At 58.7% G+C, this 19,107-nt stretch overlaps 1 protein-coding gene across 4 annotated transcripts; it reads left to right on the forward strand.

Annotated features, from left to right (window-relative positions):
• The first annotated feature begins 2,859 nt into the window (after positions 1-2,859).
• FCSK (fucose kinase) lies at positions 2,860-18,944 on the forward strand. 4 transcript variants are annotated; one of them, XM_043438056.1, is made up of 24 exons: positions 2,860-2,981; positions 6,148-6,252; positions 6,608-6,759; positions 7,392-7,442; positions 8,398-8,523; positions 8,787-8,859; positions 9,282-9,379; positions 9,719-9,799; positions 10,327-10,446; positions 10,623-10,794; positions 11,201-11,313; positions 11,950-12,051; positions 12,137-12,307; positions 12,561-12,625; positions 13,000-13,370; positions 13,932-14,142; positions 14,281-14,447; positions 14,542-14,763; positions 15,042-15,185; positions 15,322-15,441; positions 16,951-17,138; positions 17,232-17,331; positions 17,811-18,034; positions 18,207-18,944. In XM_043438056.1, the coding sequence occupies exons 2-24, from the start codon at positions 6,171-6,173 to the stop codon at positions 18,291-18,293; spliced, it is 3,240 nt and encodes a 1,079-aa protein (XP_043293991.1). In that variant the 5' UTR covers positions 2,860-2,981; positions 6,148-6,170; the 3' UTR covers positions 18,294-18,944. The 4 variants fall into 4 exon arrangements, with proteins under 4 accessions (XP_043293991.1, XP_043293992.1, XP_043293993.1 ...); XM_043438057.1 differs by lacking the exon at positions 2,860-2,981 and adding an exon at positions 2,992-3,185; XM_043438055.1 differs by lacking the exon at positions 2,860-2,981 and adding an exon at positions 3,335-5,173.
• Positions 18,945-19,107: the final 163 nt, after the last annotated feature.

The raw sequence follows: 19,107 nt of genomic DNA on the forward strand, positions 1-19,107 counted from the left end.
AAAAAATAATCAGCTGTTTCAATTTCTCCTTGAAAGAGCAGTAGGAGAGTTTAATATCCTCTCCTCATCTTCATCATCTAACTCCCTTCTCTTCAGCAGTTCCCCTGCAGTAAGTGCTCTTGGTTATACGCTTTCACAGGGATGGATCACCCATTCCCCAGCCATCATGAGTGCTGGCTGCTAGCTGACCCCTTCTCCGGAGAATTGTTATCAGTCCCTGTGAACTGCTTTGTCTGGAGATGCCCAGGAAATTTCGCTCCTCTTCCCTACTTCCCCCTGGCCCACCCATAGCCGACAAATGACTGATGTGGGGTACAAAGTCCAGATCCCCTGTTTCTAAAGTAAACCCTGTGGAGCATTTTATGCTCCTGAGATCCCCAGAGGATGAGACTGAGGCTAGACTTAGCTGAACCATCTTTGCTTGGCTTCTTCCCCTGCCTTATTCTGTCTTCCTCACTACCCTAAAAAATCACTTGCAGAAGAATCCCTTTCTCTTGTTCTGCATCTAGGGAACTCAGCCTAAGATATCCCTGGGTAGCCCTGACTCCCAGAGGGATTTCCTGCTACCAGCGGCAGCCACTCATCTCATGCAGGGTCCTGCAGATTGCAACTCCTCCAAGAAGCCTTCCAGTCTTGCACCCTCACACTCTGGCAGCATGTTTAATTAGGAAGTGGGACGCCTACTTGGGCTACCCTCATAGCTAAGTTGGTAAAGAATCTGCCTGCGATGCAGGAGAACCCAGCTTGATTCCTGGGTCGGGAAGATCCACTGGAGAAGGGATTGGCTACCCACTCTAGTATTCTTGGACTTCCCTTGTGACTCAGCTGGTAAAGAATCTGCCTGCAATGCGGGAGACCTGGGTTTGGTTCCGGGGTTGGGAAGATCCTCTGGAGAAGGGAAAGGCTACCCACTTCAGTACTCTGGCCTGGAGAATGCCATGGACTGTGCAGCCCACAGGGTCGCAAAGAGTCGGACACGGCTGAGAGACTTTCACTTCACTTCACTTCTGGATACCTTCTCTGTGCCAGGCACTGTGGCAGACCGTTAGGCAAATACTGTTGTATTCTTACAGAGGAAGAAACTGAAGCTCAAAGAATTTGAGTGGTTTGCTCACACTGTCAGAAAGTGATGAGAATTGGAAAGGATTTGTCTGATTCCAAACCCTAGAATCTATCCTATATTATAACATCAGAATTTTTTTTTTTAAAGGCTCTGTCTACCCCAGATCGCGGGGGTGGAGAGCTACACCGTTTTTGTGTCTGCTGCTGACAGATAAAGTACTGAGGACTTTATCTCATTAAAAAAACCTCTGTGAATATCTTTACTAGTGGCCTTGGAGCCCGACCCAGCGAGCCTGCCTGCCCGAGGATGTGGGGTGAAGCCCTTGGCCTCTGAGCTCCTTGGAGCTCACTGTTTTTGTTGAGCCACCCCCAGGGCTGCAGCTGCAGACACCCCTTCCTTCTCCTCCACTGCAGAGCGGGGTCTGCTTTGCTAGGAACAGCTTTCCTGGAGGCCTCCTGGGTTCACAGGAGAAGGAGCAGGTGCTGAAGTGAAGGAAGGAGGAGGAGACCTGGGCCAAAGGAAGAGAGGGGGTGACTCTAGGGGGAGAAAGAGGGATGGAGAGAGGTTTGCAGGAGGAAGTGGGTGAGTGGGAGCTGAGCACAGGACTGCTGTTTATTCATTCCATCATTCAACACATTGTTTTAACCACGGATGATGTCCCAGGCATGTTCCAGTGGCTGAGGATACAATAGGGAACAAACCACGGATCCAGCTTTAAGGGGGCCGTGTGGGAATAACAGCAATAGTCCCAACAAGGGTTAGTAATTTTGGAGCATTTACTACAGAGTCAAGAATTTATCTTATCCTCATAATAATCTCAGGCATTTGATACAATTATTACCCCATTTCACAGATAGAGTCCTGACACAGAATAACCATGTGACTGGCCAAGGTTACAAAGAGTTAGAGTGGAATGTAACATTTTCTCTGAAACTCACTGCTTGGGCCTCCCAGGCTCCCTCTTAAGGACAGTAGTTTTGTAAAGTACTTCTAAGAAAAACTCAAGCAGAGCAAATGAAGCTCAAGGTCTCCCTGCCTATGCCCACACCTGGCAGTATCCTCCTCCCTGCGCTCCTTCCAGTCCTGCTCCTGTCCATAGGTACTGTCATATCCACAGACATTTCAACATGAGTAGCTTCCCATACATTATGTTCTTTAACAAAATGCCTTTTTTTTTTTTTAAACAAAATGTCTTGAACATCTTTCCCTATTGCATATGTCGATCTAGCCAATTATCTCTGTTGCATAGTATTCCATTGTATGGATGTGCCTAATTTATTTTTCCAGTACCCTAGAGAGAGTGCCCGTGCGTTTCCACTTTTCCGAGATTACAAACAATGCTGCCATTCATAACTTTTCCAAAAGAGCCACACATCTTCTCGCTAGAGTTGTGACGGACCCCATCACAACTCAGAAGGACCCCATGATGAACTCGTGCAAGCCTGGTTAATTGCCAATCCGACGGTAGTCGCTTACGCTGGGACACCACCTGTGGGTTTTATCTCCGGGTTTGATTTCTGCCTCTGCGGAGGAGAGCGGCGGCCCGTTCCGCCGCACCCTCAGGACTCCCCGACCCCGGGGTTAAACAAATGCACACACCCCAAGCCTGGGACTCGAGCCCCAGGAAACGCGTTCTGTCTTGGAGACGCCCTGGCTCCTCTGGGAGTTGTAGTTTTGCTGCCCCGCGGAGCCGCCGTCTCTCGCCCCAGCGCCCCTTCTCGAAGGGACGGCTCACTACCCTTTAGGAAGGAGTTGCTCGGACCATGTCTGAGGACCCGCGGGGTCGCTCGGAGCCGGGATTCGGGGAGGGGCCGCCTCGGGTGTGGAGAGCGCTGAAACTACACTTCCCAGGACGCGCAGCGAGGCACGCGCCGCCCCGCCTTAGAGAGCTCGCGGCGCGGGGGCCGGGCGCAGGCAGGTACGTGGGTGCGCGCAGACCCGGCGCCGCGCGGGTACCCCCAGCCGTTTCGCGGACCCCTGCCCGCCTCTTGGGCCCTCAGGACGGAGCTGGGCCACTGGCTGCCCTTTTGCTTACAGGGAAGAGTCTCTCGGAACTCTGCCGGCGCCCCCGAGCGCCCGCTTGCCGTGGGGTGGCTGCAGGCCCCTCATCGCGTTGGCCCAGGTCTTTTAACAGGAGCTCTGGGACTTGGGGACGCCCGGGACAGGGACTCCAGGCGGCTGGGCCGCTGGGTGCCGGCGCTGGTGACTTTCCCTCTGAGGTCACTTTTCCTGCCTCATTTTACGCCGTCCACTCAACCATATTTCCTTTGTGTGATTTGCAGTGTAGTCTTTACTTCCAATCACCTTCTTTCTGCCTTCCTTTTCCCCCTTTTCTCTGTGAAACTACTTTTTCCCCTTTAAAATGCAAAAGCACTGGCCTACTTCTTTTGAAGAAGCAAATATGAAGAGGCCTTATTTTATTCCGTCCTTGACTCCCCTTCCCTATCCTAATTTTGGGCAGTGTGTGGCTGAGGGCATTAAAAACCTTTTCAACTTGACCTCAGTAGATGAAGTTCTGTTGGAAGTGTGCAGAATGTTGGAATAGAGGCCTTACTATCTAAGATCTCTTTACAAATGTTAAGTATGACAGAGGGCAAAGACTCCAGGAGAGAGGTCTTGTTTCTGCAGGGTGCATAAGGACATAAATCTTGGAGCTGGACACACCTGACCTCTCTGTACAAGCTGTATATGACCTACATTATCCCCATTACCTAAATAAGAATCTGAGCGACCCAGGTCCCAGTCATGGCTGCAGTATCAACTAACATTTGTGAACTGGACAGAATACTTCTCTGGCGGTGGTGTTGTGAGGATGAAAAATCAGTTGACTATGGGTCAGAGTGAGTGGCTGAGTTAACTCATAACAGCTGTCATCTTTAATGCCATCCCTGATTCACTGTCACCTTGTATTGGGCACTTTACATATATTTAGTACTTTTGTTCTATTTTCCGTTCTACAAAGTAGGTTTGGTGTAGTGGTTAAGAGAATGGACTTTGGAAAAAAGGTGTCTTGGTTCAGATTTGGCTCTACCACTTGCTAGCTGTGTGAACTTGGGCAAGTCAATCTCTGTGTCTCAGTTTCTTCATCTTTAAGGATCAAGAGAGTACTTCCCAATACTTAGAGGTTCTTAGAATAATTTTTCCTTTGATGGTGCCGAGAGGAAAATGATGTACTTGCCATATTGGTTCAGGTCCTCAGAAAAGCAGACAACAGGATGAGGTGCAAGAGATTTATGGGGGGAGGCAGAAGGGGAGGGACCTGGAGGAAGCCGGGAGAGCTGTCTGTTTGCATTCCAGGTCCACTTCCTGTGACAGAACACGAGAAGGAAGACAGGAGTTATGCCCAGAAGCTCTCAGACTGCAGTGCAGTTCTGAGACAGCTTCTGTTGGGTTGAATGGGGAGTTCTGGCACCAAGGAGGCCTCCCAGGGGATCCCTATCTTGTCTTAGTGGGTCTGTCTTCTTTCAGTCGTTGGTTGATGGGTCGCCGGGCCTCCGTGTGGATGAGATGGGGGGCATCTGTTGTTAGGCTTCCTACCACCGGAGGCCAGAGCTGGTTAGGGGGTGCCAAAGGTCACACAGGGAGTTGGTGGCCAGCCTGGAATCCCCAGCCACACCCTTCACTGGGAAGGCCCGATGGGTAACCTGGGGAATGCCTCTGACCTCAGATCCCTGGCCAAGATCTCCTGCTCAGATTTCCCTCTGGATTCCCCTCCTGAGCTGAGTGGGGAGCTGAGCAGTTTCTGTTAGTGGTGGAGCAGTTTCTGTTAGTGGTGGAGGCTTTCCCTGGAAGCTCGTGGGAGTGTGGGTGTTGCTAAGTGGCAGTGTCTGTCAGCCCGAACCACGGCTTGTGGCAGCAGAGTCTGACACAGGAAGAAACGGACCGAGATTCAGGTTTCCCGTTGGCTCCGACTGGAATGCGGGTGGGCTGTGGACGGAGGTGTGCTCAGGGCACCTCTGGGGGATCATGCAGCTTGCTCCACCGGCCCTCCCCACGCTGAGCTTTGGGGGCTGGAAGGAAGAGGCGGGAGGGGCTGCTTCGTGGGACCACTGTGGGCAGCACACTCCTAAGGACTCGCTATGGAGGTCTTGGGGAGGCCGAGCCTCGGAGGTTAGACCATTTTCTTACCTGGCAGGAGAGGAGCGTTGCAGGGATAGGAGTGGGTGAAGTCGTGGCTTTGGCGTCACCTTCCCCCTACTGCTCAGAGTGCTCTGGAGGAAGGTGACTGACAGGTGGGGTTGCAGCCCCATCTAGCTTGGAGTCTCTGAGAGGGGAGGTCCCCTCCGAGGGCACTGTAGTGGGTGCTGTGGGCACACTGCCCTTGAACAGACTGGTGCACCCCTCCCAGAGCTTCCCTCTTTGCAGGGAATTGCCTGTATCCTCAGGAGCCTGGACAGAGAGCCTCCCTCCCCAGCCTCAGCTCGGAGCCAGTGATTGGGTGATGAGGGGCCTGCAGCCCCATGCTTTAAGTGGGGGCCCGCTGTCAACGCCACACCCTCCCCTTACTTCCCCTTACTTCCTCTCCTGAGGAAATGTCAAACTGATAAAGACAAAGATACACTCATCATGCGACCCAGTAATCCCACACCCCGGTGTCCACCTGGAGAGGTGTCTTATGTTCACATTAAATCTACACACGAATGTTGATAGCAGTTCTATTCATGATTACCAAAACCTGGAAGCAGCCCAGATAGCCTTCCTTTAGTGGGTGGGTAGAGAAACAGACTGTGGAATGTCCAGGCGATGGAGCACTGCTTGGCAAAAAAGGAGAAAGAGCTACGGCTATGCTTAGCCAACTCAGATGGCTCTCAGAGGCGTTGTGTTGAATGAAAGAAGCCAATCTCAAAAGAGTACATTCCAGCTATAGCTTTGGAGAACAGATGGCTGGTTGTCAGAGGTGACAGATGGAGGAGGGTGTGACTGTAAAGGGATGAGGTATAGGAGTTCTTTCAGATGCAGATGGTGGTAGTGACCACAAGAATCTATATGTGTGTTAAAAATCATAAATCTATTTACAACCAAAAAAATCAATTTTAGGATATGCTAATTTAAAAACATTCACACATCTCTGTATCTCTGCCCAGAAAACCCCTCAACTGTGGCCAGAATGGAGCAGCCAAAGGGCATTGATTGGACGGTCATCATCCTGACGTGTCAGTACAAGGACAGCGTTGAGGTCTTTCAGAGAGGTAGTTGGCCCTCACTCTGCACAGTGCCCCTGATATAGAACCACTCCCTGTTCCTTGCCACATATCCCTGGAGCCCCAGGAGCCGGGCAGTCCCAGGTTCAAACCCAGATTCTGCTTCTTCCTTGCCATGTGACCTCAGACACATGTCACTTCACTGAGACTTGCTTTTCTCATCTGTGAAATGGGGGTAACTGTCCTTACCTCACTGAGTTGGGAAAAGATCTAATGAGCTACTAGATGAAAAGGTGCTAAGTCAAAGAAGAGAAAATAATGGCGGTTGGGAGGTTTGCTCTAGGTGCTCCGGAATGGGGGGCGAGGTGCTGGGGGGCAAGTCCCAGCCGTGTTCTGACCGCAGAGCTGGAAATACGGCAGAAGCGAGAGCAGATCCCTGCCGGGACGCTGCTGCTGGCTGTGGAGGACCCTGAGGTTCACGTGGGCAGTGGAGGAGCCACCCTCAACGCCCTGCTGGTGGCCGCTGAGCACCTGAGTGCCCGCGCCGGCTTCACTGTGAGTTGTCCTGACGTACCCTCCTTGGCACAGCGGGGTGGGGGCTTCAAGCGGAGCCTTTCCCTGGTCCCCGCTCCTCGGGCCTCACTGCCCTGCCCCGTTCAGGGTCAGCATCGTGCTCGCGTCTGTAGATTGGGCAGACTCACCCAGGTGAGGGCAGAATGCAGGGCCAGCCTTTCGTAGTGGTTCAGAGCCAGTGTCAGAGTTAGGCTTTCTGGCTGCTCTTGGAAAAGCTCGTCTTGCCACCCTGGGCTCTCCTTCCCACGTGGCAGTGGCTTGCTGGAACTGGGCTGCAGCAGCCCACATCCCCCCCACACGCAGTCGCTTCACTCGTCACCCTGCCCTGGCACGGGGAGTGAGCGTGGCTGTAGACATGGGTGCAGCCTGGCAATGGGCGTGGCACCAGCGAGTCAGGGACCACTGTGTGGCTGCAAGCTTCCCTACAAACGGGGCAGGGGGTAGCCCACCAGAGGGCCGCTTTGTCCCCTCATCTGTCTCGTGCCTGCCTCTGGCCATTGGTCTTACCTGTTATTCCTTTGCTACTTGTGTGGACTGGTGCTGGGGTTTCTCCCTGGAGGGGAGGCTGCCACTTGTCTAGACCTCTGTCAACAGGGCTCTCCCACTTCTGATAGGTGGTCACGTCAGATGTTCTGCACTCGGCCTGGATCCTTATCCTGCACACGGTTAGTAGAATGCCCGGCAGGGCCCACGCAGAAGGATGGAGCCGCTGATTCTTGGGGTTGGACAGGACTTTAGAGGGCTTCTACCTCTGCGTGCAAGGTGTCCCTTGTGCTCATTCAGAACTGTCAGAATCAGAATTGATCCAGGTGTTCAAAATAGGGAACTGGATAAATAAAAACAGCATATCCTCCTGGAGGAATATTAGACAGTAAGTAAAAGGTCCATTTAACTCTTTGCACTCACCTGTGCATTGACTGACTCTGTGACCTGGGGCAATGGTCACATGATCACTTCTAGGCCTGTTAACAATTCCTCCTCCTTGTGGCTGTGTTGAGATGACCCATTAAATGTTTAAATCGGGGCTGGGCCTGGCTCATTGTGAGTGTCAGTGAGTGTATTTTCATTATTCAGTGAAAAAGGCAAGCCACACAAGTTTGAATAGAATGATCTCAGCTTTTTTAATGGAAAGTTTGGTTGAGATCATTATAGATGCACATGTAAGAAACAGTCCAGAGAGAAACCTCTGTAAACATTGCCCAGATCCCTGCAATGGTCATATTTTCCAAAACTATAGTATAATCACAGCCAGGATATTGACATTGACTTATTTCTCCAGTTTGACTTACACTCCTGTGTATGTGTGTGTAAAGTTCTATTTTCTCCACCTTTTAAATTTTTGTAAAATGATTTTTTTTTTTTTGTAAAATTTTTGTAAAATGCATATGAGGTATATGAAAGGATATACCTCACAAATGAGGGCAATGGTTATTATTCCCGAGGGATTGTTTTTCCTTTTGTGTATCTGCATTTTCTAATTTTTTTTTTACCATAATCATTTCATTTCAAAAATTATATGAAAAAATTATTGAGAAAAACCCTGGTCAGAGTGCTGTAGCCTGGTGGCTTTCCGCTCCGGCCCTCTGCCCCAGGCTCCTCTGCCTGTCCCCACTCCCCCAGGGTCGAGACTTCGCCTTCGACGACTGTGGCCGGGCCTTCACCTGCCTCCCTGTGGAGAACCCCCAGGCCCCCGTGGAGGCTGTGGTCTGCAACCTGGACTGCCTGCTGGACACCATGAGCCATCGGGTGAGGCCGGGCCCTTGTCCTATTCCCCGCCGTGCCCCAGCCACGGTCTTTGCTGGCTGAGACGGGGGACGCCAGAACAATGGCTTTGGGTGCCCGTGTTTAGCCACACTATTCAGGAGGGTAGTGCGCCGCCCTGGGGGAGGCGTGGCCCCAGAAGTAGGTGGGAGGGCGGGCACGGGCACCACAGGTCTGGGGGCCCCGGCCCCTCAGCAGCCTGGTCCCCCGGAACAGGCGGAGGCCGCCAACTCTCTCTGTCCCCGCAGCTGGGCCCGGGCTCCCCGCCGGGCGTGTGGGTGTGCAGCACGGACATGCTGCTGTCGGTGCCTCCGAGCCCAGGTGAGCCTGCGGAGGTTTGCGGCAGCCTGCCCTGCCCGCCTGCGCCCGCTCTGCCTCTCCTCTCCCACCCGCCATCTCGGCCTGGCCCGCTGCCCCTGCAGAAAGGGCGCTCTGAGGTTTTCGGGATGGAGCCTAGAGCAGGAGGCAGGCCTCCCCCGCCGCGCCTCCCTCTGCTGCCCGTGGGATGGAGGCACCCAGTCCTGTCACTCTGGCCTCCAAGGGCTCCGGGGACGAGCTTTGGGGGGTGAGGTGCTGTTATCCTCCCAGGGGAATGCCCATGCTGGAAACCACGGAAACGCCCTTTCTCTAGAGGTGCCTGCACACCCCTGCCCTGAGAGCGTGCTCCTCCTGGCAGGGCCCCCCACCCCGCCCTTGCCTTGGCTTGGGGTCCCTGGAGAGCCTCCTGCCTCCCCCACCCGCAGGCATCAGCTGGGGCGGCTTCCGGGGAGCCCGAGGGATCGCCCTTCCGGGGAGCACAGCCTACGCCCGGAGCCACGGCGTCTACCTGACTGACCCCCAGGTAGGGCCCCGGGAAGTGGTCTGTGCAGCCTGGTCCTGGTTCCTAGCCAGCCTGGGTTTGAGGTTTTCCCCACGGCAGCAGCTCCTGTGCTCACTTAGTCCTTTGCCAAACATGAGTTGCCCCTGACCCTGTGCCGGGCTCTGTACCTGCACTTGGGGCCGTGGAGACATTCAAAGCCGTGGAGACGGTCTGCCGTGGGGCCGGGGCAGGTCTCGGGCACGGGTGCCCCGGGGGTGTCCCGGCCCCATCAGACTTGTGACGGAGGTTTTCATCTGGAGGACGCCCTCCTTCTCAGTCTCTTTGCCTCCGCCCCTAACTCTGTTTCCTCCTCCCGCCTAGGGCTTCGTTCTGGACATTTACTACCAGGGCACTGAGGCAGAGATACAACGATGCGCCAGACCTGATGGGCGGGTGCCGCTGGTACGGCTGCCAGCCCCCAGGGTGGGGGGCTTGGAGACTTTATGGGATGGGAGAGGGAGGGCTTGCCTTTGTGCCCAGGGCAGAGCGCCCCACCTTCCAGGGAAGGCTAGAACCGGAATCTGAGGCAGATCTGGAACAGGTATTCAGGGGGGCAGGTGGCGCCAAAACCTAGGGACAGGGTTAGCCTTGGCATTCAGAGTCTTGTCCTGAATGAGAAAGGCCAGAACCAGGCTCAAGGGATATTTCTAGAAGGGAGGACAGAGATGTAAGTGGTGGGTAAGAGTCTGGGACTAGACTGTAGGGAAGACGGAGGAGCCCTGAAAATTGAGGGGTCCCCAGAAGGCCCTGTCACGGGGCCCTTGGTGGGGAGCTGCTTCCAGTCCGCCTGGAGTCCCAGCGCTGCAGTGGCCCAGAAAATGAAGACCTTGTTCCGTGTGGCCTGGGGGCCCGTCTGCCCCTGCTCTCCCCAGCTCGGGCACACGCCTGGCCCCGGGGTCTCTTTCCTGACCCTGTGGGGGTCCCTGCAGGTGTCTGGAGTTGTCTTCTTCTCTGTGGAAACTGCTGAGCGCCTCCTGGCCACCCACGTGAGCCCGCCTCTGGATGCCTGCACCTACATGGGCTTGGACTCGGGAGCCCGGCCTGGTCAGGTGCCCAGGAGTGGGGACCGGGAGGCCTTGGCCTGGGCGAGAGGCCCTGACGCTGCTGGTCTGGCTGTGGGGCCTCGGGCCAGTCTGTTCCCTTCTGTGTGTCGGTGACTCTGGGGAGGGAATGGGCCCCGCTCAGCCGGGGAGCCCACTGACAGAAGCGCCCGCCCCTGTCCCAGCTGTCTCTATTTTTTGACATCCTGCTCTGCATGGCCCGGAACGTGCAAAGGGAGGACTTCCTGGTGGGGCGGCCCCCGGAGATGGGGCAAGGTGACGCGGACGTCGCGGGCTATCTGCACGGCGCCCGAGCTGAGCTGTGGAGGCAGCTCCGCGGTCAGCCGCTCACAGTGGGTGGGTCCTGCCTCTCCGCGCTCTGGGTGGGGAAGCCATGGGGGTGGGGACACCCAGGGGAGGCTCCTCCCTCACCCTCTGGCCCCTGGGCCCCTAGGCCAGGCCAGCCTCGTGAGCGCCTGCGTGGGACAGCTACCTTCTCCCGGTTCCGAGTCTCCTGCTGACATACCACTTCCCTTCTTCCTTCGTCTCATTCTTGGGCCCCCGTCCTGGTCTTGCTTTGTAGCTGGGTGACTTTGGGCAGGTTGCCGAGCCTCTCTGGATCTTAGCTTCCCATCAGCACAGTGGGCTCGTTCATGCCTGCCCTCCCAGGCCCTGGTGAAGCCATGTTTTCTGGTGGGAGACCCAGCCTGGCGTCAGAGCTGCAGGAGGCGGGACATTGAGGTCAGTACTTGTGTCTCTACAGCGTATATCCCTGACGGCAGCTACAACTACATGACCAACTCAGCCAGTGAGTTTCTGCACAGTCTCACATCCCCGGGGGCTCTGGGGGCCCAGGTCGTACACTCCCAGGTGGAGGTAAGACCTGCTTGGAGGTGAAGCCCGCAGAGGTGCCTGTAGGGTGCTTGGAGACGGTGGCCATGGGGGGCTGCAGGAAGGGGTGGGAACAGCTCATGCTTAGGACAGACTATGAGCGTAGGTGTTATTACCCCATTTCACACAGGAGTCACTGGAGGCTCAGAGAGGTTAAGTAACTTGCTTAAGGCCACAGAGCCAGTTAAGTAGCCAAGTCAGGATTCTACATCCAAGTCTGACTGATTGAGAAGGTAGAGAAGAGTCCCCCCTAACCCTTTCTGAAGGGTCTGCTCAGGGAATCAGGCAAATTCATGGTGATGGGCAGGTAGAGTGCAGAGGCAACCCTCAGGGCGACAGGGGTTGGACTAGCGGGACAGGTGGGAGTTTTCTGGGGGGCTGTCATCTGGTGGGATCCCCGTTTCTGGGTTCAGGTTTGCTCTGGAGGGGAGCGTGCCCCTGGCGGAACAGCAGGAACCAAGTTGGGGTGGGAGTAAGCCTGAGGCTGGGGCCAGGGAGGTGCGGAGGGGGGTCTGGCTGGCCGGCTGGCGTGGAGCGGCAGGAGCTCTGGCTGGGGCTGGGCTGTGGAGGAGGACTGGGGCCCCCCCTGCTGGGCCTCACGGCTTTCTCCCGGGTCTGCAGGAGCGGCCGCTGCTGGGGGCCGGGAGCGCTGTGGTCAGCTGCCTGCTGGAGGGCCCCGTGCGGCTGGGCCCCGGGAGCGTCGTGCAGCACTGCCACCTGCGGGTGAGGCTGGGCGTGCAAGGGGGAGGCCCGCTCCGGGGCGCGCCTGGGCTCCGCTGAGCACGCAGACCCTGTCCTCTCCCCCCAGGGCCCCATTCACGTTGGCACTGGCTGCTTCCTGAGTGGCCTGGACATGGCCCAGTCCCAGGCGCTGCACGGCGTGGAGCTGCGTGACCTCGTCCTGCGGGGACACCACCTGCAGCTGCACGGCGCCCCCAGCCGGGCCTTCACCCTCGTGGGCCGCCTGGACAGCTGGGAGGTAGGTGCTCAGTGGCCTCCCCTCACCCCCAGTTTTAGGCCTTGGGGGCTCCAGTGTCCCCAGCACAGCGCCCACTCCCCTGCGGGGCTCTGCGAGCGCTCACCTGGGGGATACAGGCTGTGAGGAGGATGCGGCTGGTAGGGCCGTCTCTCTTCCTGCCCCCTCTGGCCCCGACCCCGGTCCCCTGGCCTTATTGTCCTTAACCCCTTCCTGTGGCCCCGTCAGCCCTGACTGCTTCCTTCTCTTCCCCCAGAGACAGGGGACAGGGACGTATCTCAACATGTCTTGGAGTAAATTCTTCCAGAAGACGGGCATCCGGTAGGGTGGATGGCCCCATGGGGCCCCGTGGGCCTTGGCAGCTGGGGTAGCAGCTGCCTGGAGGCTCAGGGCCCACCCCCCTCAATCCCTGGGGCCTGGGGTAGTTTTGAGCAGCCTTATCTGCCCTAGCATCTTCTCCCTGGGCTACTCCAGATTCCTGACCGTGCCCAGGCTTTGGGGTTTTGTTCAGCAGCCTGGGAAAGGAGGCAGGCCAGCTGGGCCTCCCTCCCTGAATCACTCGCTTATCTGGTCTCTGGAGGCGTTCCTCCTGTTCCCAGGAAGAAGCCAGGCCCCCGCTGACAGGTGGTCGGGGCTGGGGGACCAGGCAGGAGCCCCTGCTCCCCTCCTGCTGATGCGGCTTCTCTCCACTTCAGGGATTGGGACCTGTGGGACCCAGATGTGCCCCCCGCTGAGCGCTGCCTCCTCAGTGCCCGTCTCTTCCCCGTGCTCCACCCCTCGAGGGCCCCGGGCCCCTGGGACCTGCTGTGGATGCTGGACCCCCAGGAGGACGGGGGCCGGGCCCTGCGGGCTTGGCGGGCTTGCTGGCGTCTATCCTGGGAGCAGCTGCAGCCGTGCCTGGATCGGGGTGCCACGCTGGCCGCCCGCCGGGACCTGTTCTTCCGCCAGGCCCTGCACAAGGCGCGGCACGTGCTGGAGGCCCGGCAGGACCTCAGCCTGCGCCCACTGACCCGGGCTGCTGTCCATGAGGGCTGTACTGGGAGCCTGCTGGCCACGCTGGACCAGGGTGAGTGTGCTGGGCACCCAGCTGGGAAACCAGACCCTGCATCACTTGCCCTATCTGCCCTCTAGGTCATCAACCTCGGGCATTAGGGAGACATGAGACTCTAAAGCAGGGGGGGAACACAAATGGAGTTTACCGTCTGGGTGCTAGGAAGTTCCATCCGAGTCAGTGAGGGGTTTGAGGAGACGCGGGGCCCTGGGGCTGAGCCTCTGGGTCTCTTGAGCATTGGCAGAGCATGCATTCTGTGCCGGATGGGGTGAAGCGCTCCAGCGGGGGGCTCAGGCAGTGCCTTGTTCCCTGTCGATGCTGTTCACTCAGCCACCCAGGGGGACTGAGGATGAACCCAGGTGGTTTGCCTCCCGAGGCTGAGCTCTTACTCACTAAGGGCGTCCTGGGCTGGGACTCGCCAGGATGAGAACTTTGCCAGGCGGAGAAGTGGGGAGCACTCTCAGGCCAGGATACATGTGGGGCCACAGTGCAGAGGTGTGAGGAGTCTGGGGTGTTTGAGGGCAGAGGGCCTTGGGGACGGGCTCCTCCGCAGCTGCCCGCCTCCTGGTCCATCAGTGGCAGCTGGTGCGGAAGACCCTGGCGTGGCCGCCCGGGCCCTGGCCTGCGTGGCGGATGTCCTGGGCTGCATGGCAGAGGGCCGAGGCGGCTTGCGCAGTGGGCCGGCCGCCAACCCCGAGTGGGTGCGGCCCTTCTCCTTCCTGGAGCGTGGAGACCTGGCGCGGGGTGTGGAGGCGCTCACCCAGGAGCGGGCCAGGTGGCTGAGCAGGTAGGCTGAGGACTTCCCTGCTGGCCTTGGAGGTGGGAGCTCAGACGGGTGGGGTGGCCCCAGGCGGCCAGCGCAGTGGGACCCAGGGCGACCGCTGGCCGCCAGCCTGGGCCCCACGCCCCTCCTTCCCTCCCGCAGGCCAGCCTTGCTGGTGCGGGCTGCCCGCCACTACGAGGGGGCTGGGCAGCTGCTGATCCGCCAGGCCGTGATGTCCGCCCAGCGCTTCGTCTGCTCCGTGCCGGCGGAGCTGCCGGCGCCCGGGCAGTGGGTGGTGGCTGAGTGCCCGGCGCGGGTGGACTTCTCAGGTGAGCCGGTGGAGGAGGGTGGGGTGGGGGTCGGCACCCCAGAGCTGAGCTGGCAGCCCCCCGAGACCAGCTGGGTCTCGTTCCGTCGCCACAGGGGGCTGGAGTGACACGCCGCCCCTGGCGTACGAGCTCGGTGGGGCCGTGCTGGGCCTGGCTGTGCGAGTGGACGGCCGCCGGCCCATCGGGGCCAGGGTTCGCCGCATCCCGGAGCCCGAGCTGCGGCTGGCGGTGGGGCCCCGGCAGGACCAGACAGCCGTGAAGATCGTGTGCTGCAGCCTGGACGACATGCGGGGTTACTGCCAGCCCCAGGCCCCAGGTCAGCGCGCCTGAGACGCGGGCGGGGCGTAGGGGCGGAGCCCCAGAGCCCGCGGGCCACGGGGGCGGGCCTGAGGGGCGCCCTGCCGTCACCCCCCAGCCCACATGGGGGCAGGACGGAGAGCAGCCCGCTGGTGCCCCAGAGCCCGCAGGGCCTGTAGTGACTGGGGAGGGGGTGTGCACTGCTGCTGGGCTGAGCCCCTGGCCGCGCGGAGACGGGGTGGGGTCTGTTTCCGCCTCGGAGACCAGACGCCCCGCTGGGGGCTGCTCGCTCCGTAGGGGCGCTACTGAAGGCGGCCTTCATCTGCGCGGGCTTCGTCAGTGTCTCCTCCGAGCTCTCGCTGAGGGAGCAGCTGCTGCGTGCCTTCGGGGGCGGCTTCGAGCTGCACGCCTGGTCTGAGTTGCCCCACGGCTCTGGCCTTGGTGAGTGGGTCCGCGCCTGCTGCCCACCGGCCCGCTCGCCCCTTCAGCCTCGCTCTGGCCCCCTCGCCGGGCCCTGCCCCGTGGAGCGGGATGGGCTGGCGGAGCGGCTTCATGCCGGCCCTCTCCTGCCCTGCAGGCACCAGCAGCATCCTGGCGGGGGCCGCCCTGGCCGCGGTGCAGCGGGCCGCAGGCCGCGCGGTGGGCGCAGAGGCCCTGGTCCACGCAGTCCTGCACCTGGAGCAGGTGCTCACCACAGGTAGGGGGGGTGCCCCCGGGCAGAACGGGGCTCATCAGCAACAGGGGCTCCCCTGGACCTGCAGAGCGCCCACAAGTGCGCTGGGCCGCACAGTGATTAAGAGCTGCCTTCTTATCCCTCTGACACCCTCTCTGGTAGCTTTCAGAATGAAATATTTCTACCTCAAAGGACTTGATGTAGAAACATACTGTTAAGAGTCCGTGCGGCATCTTTCCTGTTAGGTATTCCTTCCGTCTGTGCTCCTAAGGGCTGTCCCTCAGGACGGGACTGGGTTTGGAGTAGGGGACAGGCCCCTCAGCCTGCTTTTCAGCACCTTGTCCCTCCCCTGGCTGGGGCCCCCACCATGACCTGAGGGGGCGCGGCACAGGGCCGTGGTCATACAGAATGCCTAGCACCAGGCTTCTCACCACGGCGGCCCCTCAGCGTCCACACAGTAGAGAGCAGTGAGGCCTGTCGGCTCCAGGGTGCTCCGCTCACCTCAGGATGCTGAGCCCCCCCTCCAGCACAGCCCTGGGAAGGAAGCTGCCACAGAGACACAGAGATGCCTGCTGATGGTCTCTTCCCTGGCCGCCGAGTAGCCCAGCTCCTCCTCTCACTGTCCTGACTCACATCCTGTAATAGGTGGTCATTAGCACAAAGGCCCGATGGGGAAGCCTTTTAGTTTTCTTTTGAAGTGTACCATTCATATCCTTCATTTGGTTAAATGACAGCTGTTTATTAGATACCCACTCTGTATTGGGCCCTGGGGATAGAATGAACAATAACAGGGTCCTTGTCATCAGAAGTCACATGGGCTGTTGGAGACAAACATTAATCAATAGCCACTCAAATGAACGTATAATTACGAGCTATGCTAGGTGCTCTGGAGGGGAGGGGTGCCATTAAGGAGTTCTCAGCGTTCCAGGCCGTGACACTCACCACGTTTGGCGGGAGCGTTCCAGATGCCTCCTGCCATTTGCGTTTCATACTCGAAACCCTTGCAGGCCTTTTTCCAAATATCAAAGACCTATCCCAGAATCACCTCAGGTTTTGACATTTTTATGTAGCTGCCAGAAGAAAAGAGATCCATACCTTTCATTACTGAAGCAGAATGTGAACAAGCTATTTTATATAAAGTTTGATAAAAGAAGCTTATTTCCACCATCAACACCCTTTATCAGTCAAGCCAGGGTGCAGGGACTGTTAGGCTGTAGGCAGAGTCCTGTGCCATCCTGCCCTCGGGGGAAGGTTGGGGTAAGGTCTTAATCCTTCGATGTGGTTTACCCCAGTTCCAAGAACACATTAGGTCTGCAGCAAACCTCAGGCCTTGGGTTACGTTCTAAGCTTGGGCTCTGGAACAAAGCCCCTTCCACTGGGCTTGTCTTGCTCCCAGGGCTAGGGCAGAAGCTGTACAACTCAGCTGACTCAGTGTTGGTGGGGGAAGCTGTCTTCCCAAGGCCAGCAGCCTGGCCCGGGAGAGGGAAGCCTGGTCGGGGGACCCCAGCGGTGACGGGGTTGGGGCTCTCGTAGGAGGTGGCTGGCAGGACCAGGTGGGTGGCCTCCTGCCCGGCATCAAGGTGGGGCGCTCCCGGGCCCAGCTGCCACTGAAGGTGGAAGTGGAGGAGGTCTCTGTGCCTAAGGGCTTTCTCCAGAAGCTCAATGACCACCTGCTCCTGGTGTACACTGGGAAGACCCGCCTGGCCCGGAACCTGCTTCAGGTCAGCCCCGGCCCCAGGAGGGAGGAGGCGGACCGCTCGGCGGGGCTTGGCAGCTCCTCTGCCTCCTCCTCACGGCTCCTGCCCTCCCTGCAGGATGTGCTGAGGAGCTGGTATGCCCGGCTGCCTGCCGTTGTGCAGAACGCCCGCCGCCTGGTGCAGCAGACCGAGGAGTGTGCGGAAGCCTTCCACCAAGGTGAGGCGCTTCCCCCCTGGAGCTCAGGACCCCGGAGTGAGTGCCTGCTGCGACTCGTGGGCCTGAGGCCAGGGGGCTCTGCAGGGCTTGGCACCGCCCTCGGTACGAGGCCCCCGGGGACAGAGGCCTACAGTCTGTCCTCTGCAGGGTCCAACGCTTAGGTGCGAGTCATGTCTCAGAACAGTACTTGCATCCTGGGGAAGGCCTCCAGCCCAGTTTCCGGGAAGCGGATGGGGGAAGAGGCTTGGCTCCACAGCTGGGTTCCAGGGAGTCAGTGCTGATCAGGGCCACACAGCTAAATGATCACTGTGCTGGGTACCATGCCAGCGGCTCTGTGCTCAAACCACCCAGAGAGGGGCTTTGCAGCTCCTGTTTCCAGCCAGTACTGGACCCAGGTTCTGACCCAGGACGCCAGTTAAGCAGTGCCTCTTGGCACCTCATCCAGCCTACAGATGGCCCCCGCTCTGTCCCCACCCCAGGGAGTCTGCCTCTGCTGGGCCAGTGCCTGACGTCATACTGGGAGCAGAAGAAGCTCATGGCTCCAGGCTGTGAGCCCCTGGCGGTGCGGCGTATGATGGATGTCCTGGCCCCCCACGTGCACGGCCAGAGCCTGGCAGGAGCAGGTGGCGGGGGCTTTCTCTGTCTACTGACCAAGGAGCCGCGGCAGAAGGAGGCTCTGGAGGCCGTGCTGGCCAAGACAGAGGTACCGGGTGGTTGGGGTACGCTAACTGGTGGGGACAGGAGCCCTCCCTGTGGCCCACCAGTGAACCAGGGCTACAGCTGCAAGCCCCCTTGGCCCTGCAGCCTAAGTCCAGCCCCCTGAGGGCCTGAAATCCGCGCAGAGCCCACTAACACCTCCCATCCTTTGCTCCTAGGGCCTCGGGAACTACAGCGTCCACCTGGTAGAAGTGGACACTCAGGGCCTGAGCCTGCAGCTGCTGGGGACTGAGACTTCCACCTGAGACCCCTTCTCTTGAGGCTCATCCCTCTGCAAGAGGAGACAGCCTGCAGCTGCAGCAGCCCCTCCTGTCCTTCCTCAGGGGAGTGTTCAGCCTTCTCTCCACCCTTCTCTGTGAATCTGCTTCCAAAGGAAAGCGACCCAAGTTCTAGCCCGGCCCTTTCTAAAACTTGGTGAAGCAGAGACGGTGCTTGGGAACAGGACTGAGACCTCCTGGTTGACGGTGGCCTAGGCTTAGCCTGTGCTCCATCTGGACCTAGGAAAGTCCTATGCTAAGCGTCCCCTGTGGCCTTTACAAATCCAATGGCCCTGATTGGGCCTTGGCCTTCTCACTCTCCACCAGGGCCTGGAAGAAGGAATGACAACCAGCCTTGGCAGACTGCTGGGGTCCCTTGGTAAGGCCGACCTTGAAGAGGCCTTGGGGACATTTCCTGTGGCCTTCTTTAGAGGTCCAGCTTTTGCCTGAGTAGAGACTTCCTGTTCAGCACTCCCTCCCAGGCTGAGCCAGTGGAGGAGTGGGAACATGTCTGTGGCAGAGAGCCAGTGCAGTCCTGCAGCAAGCTGCTGCTGACTGAGGCCTTAACCAGCCCTGCTGCAGCTCTACCACGTGCCTGTGGGTTCTCCGTCTTCCTGGAATAGATTCACTCTGCCTGTCCAGGTTGTCCTCGTGAAGATCCTTACTGCTCCCGCTGGGACTGTGGGAGCCTGCCCCCGGGATGATCCGGCTTCTGGTGCCAAGGGCCAAGAGGGGATGAGGGTCTGGGACTGGGTGAGGCCTGTTGTCATGTGCCACTCTGGGCACCAGAGGAGGCCGAGGA

This window comes from Cervus canadensis, chromosome 18 (genome assembly GCF_019320065.1).
Source record: "Cervus canadensis isolate Bull #8, Minnesota chromosome 18, ASM1932006v1, whole genome shotgun sequence".
Taxonomy (NCBI): domain Eukaryota; kingdom Metazoa; phylum Chordata; class Mammalia; order Artiodactyla; family Cervidae; genus Cervus; species Cervus canadensis.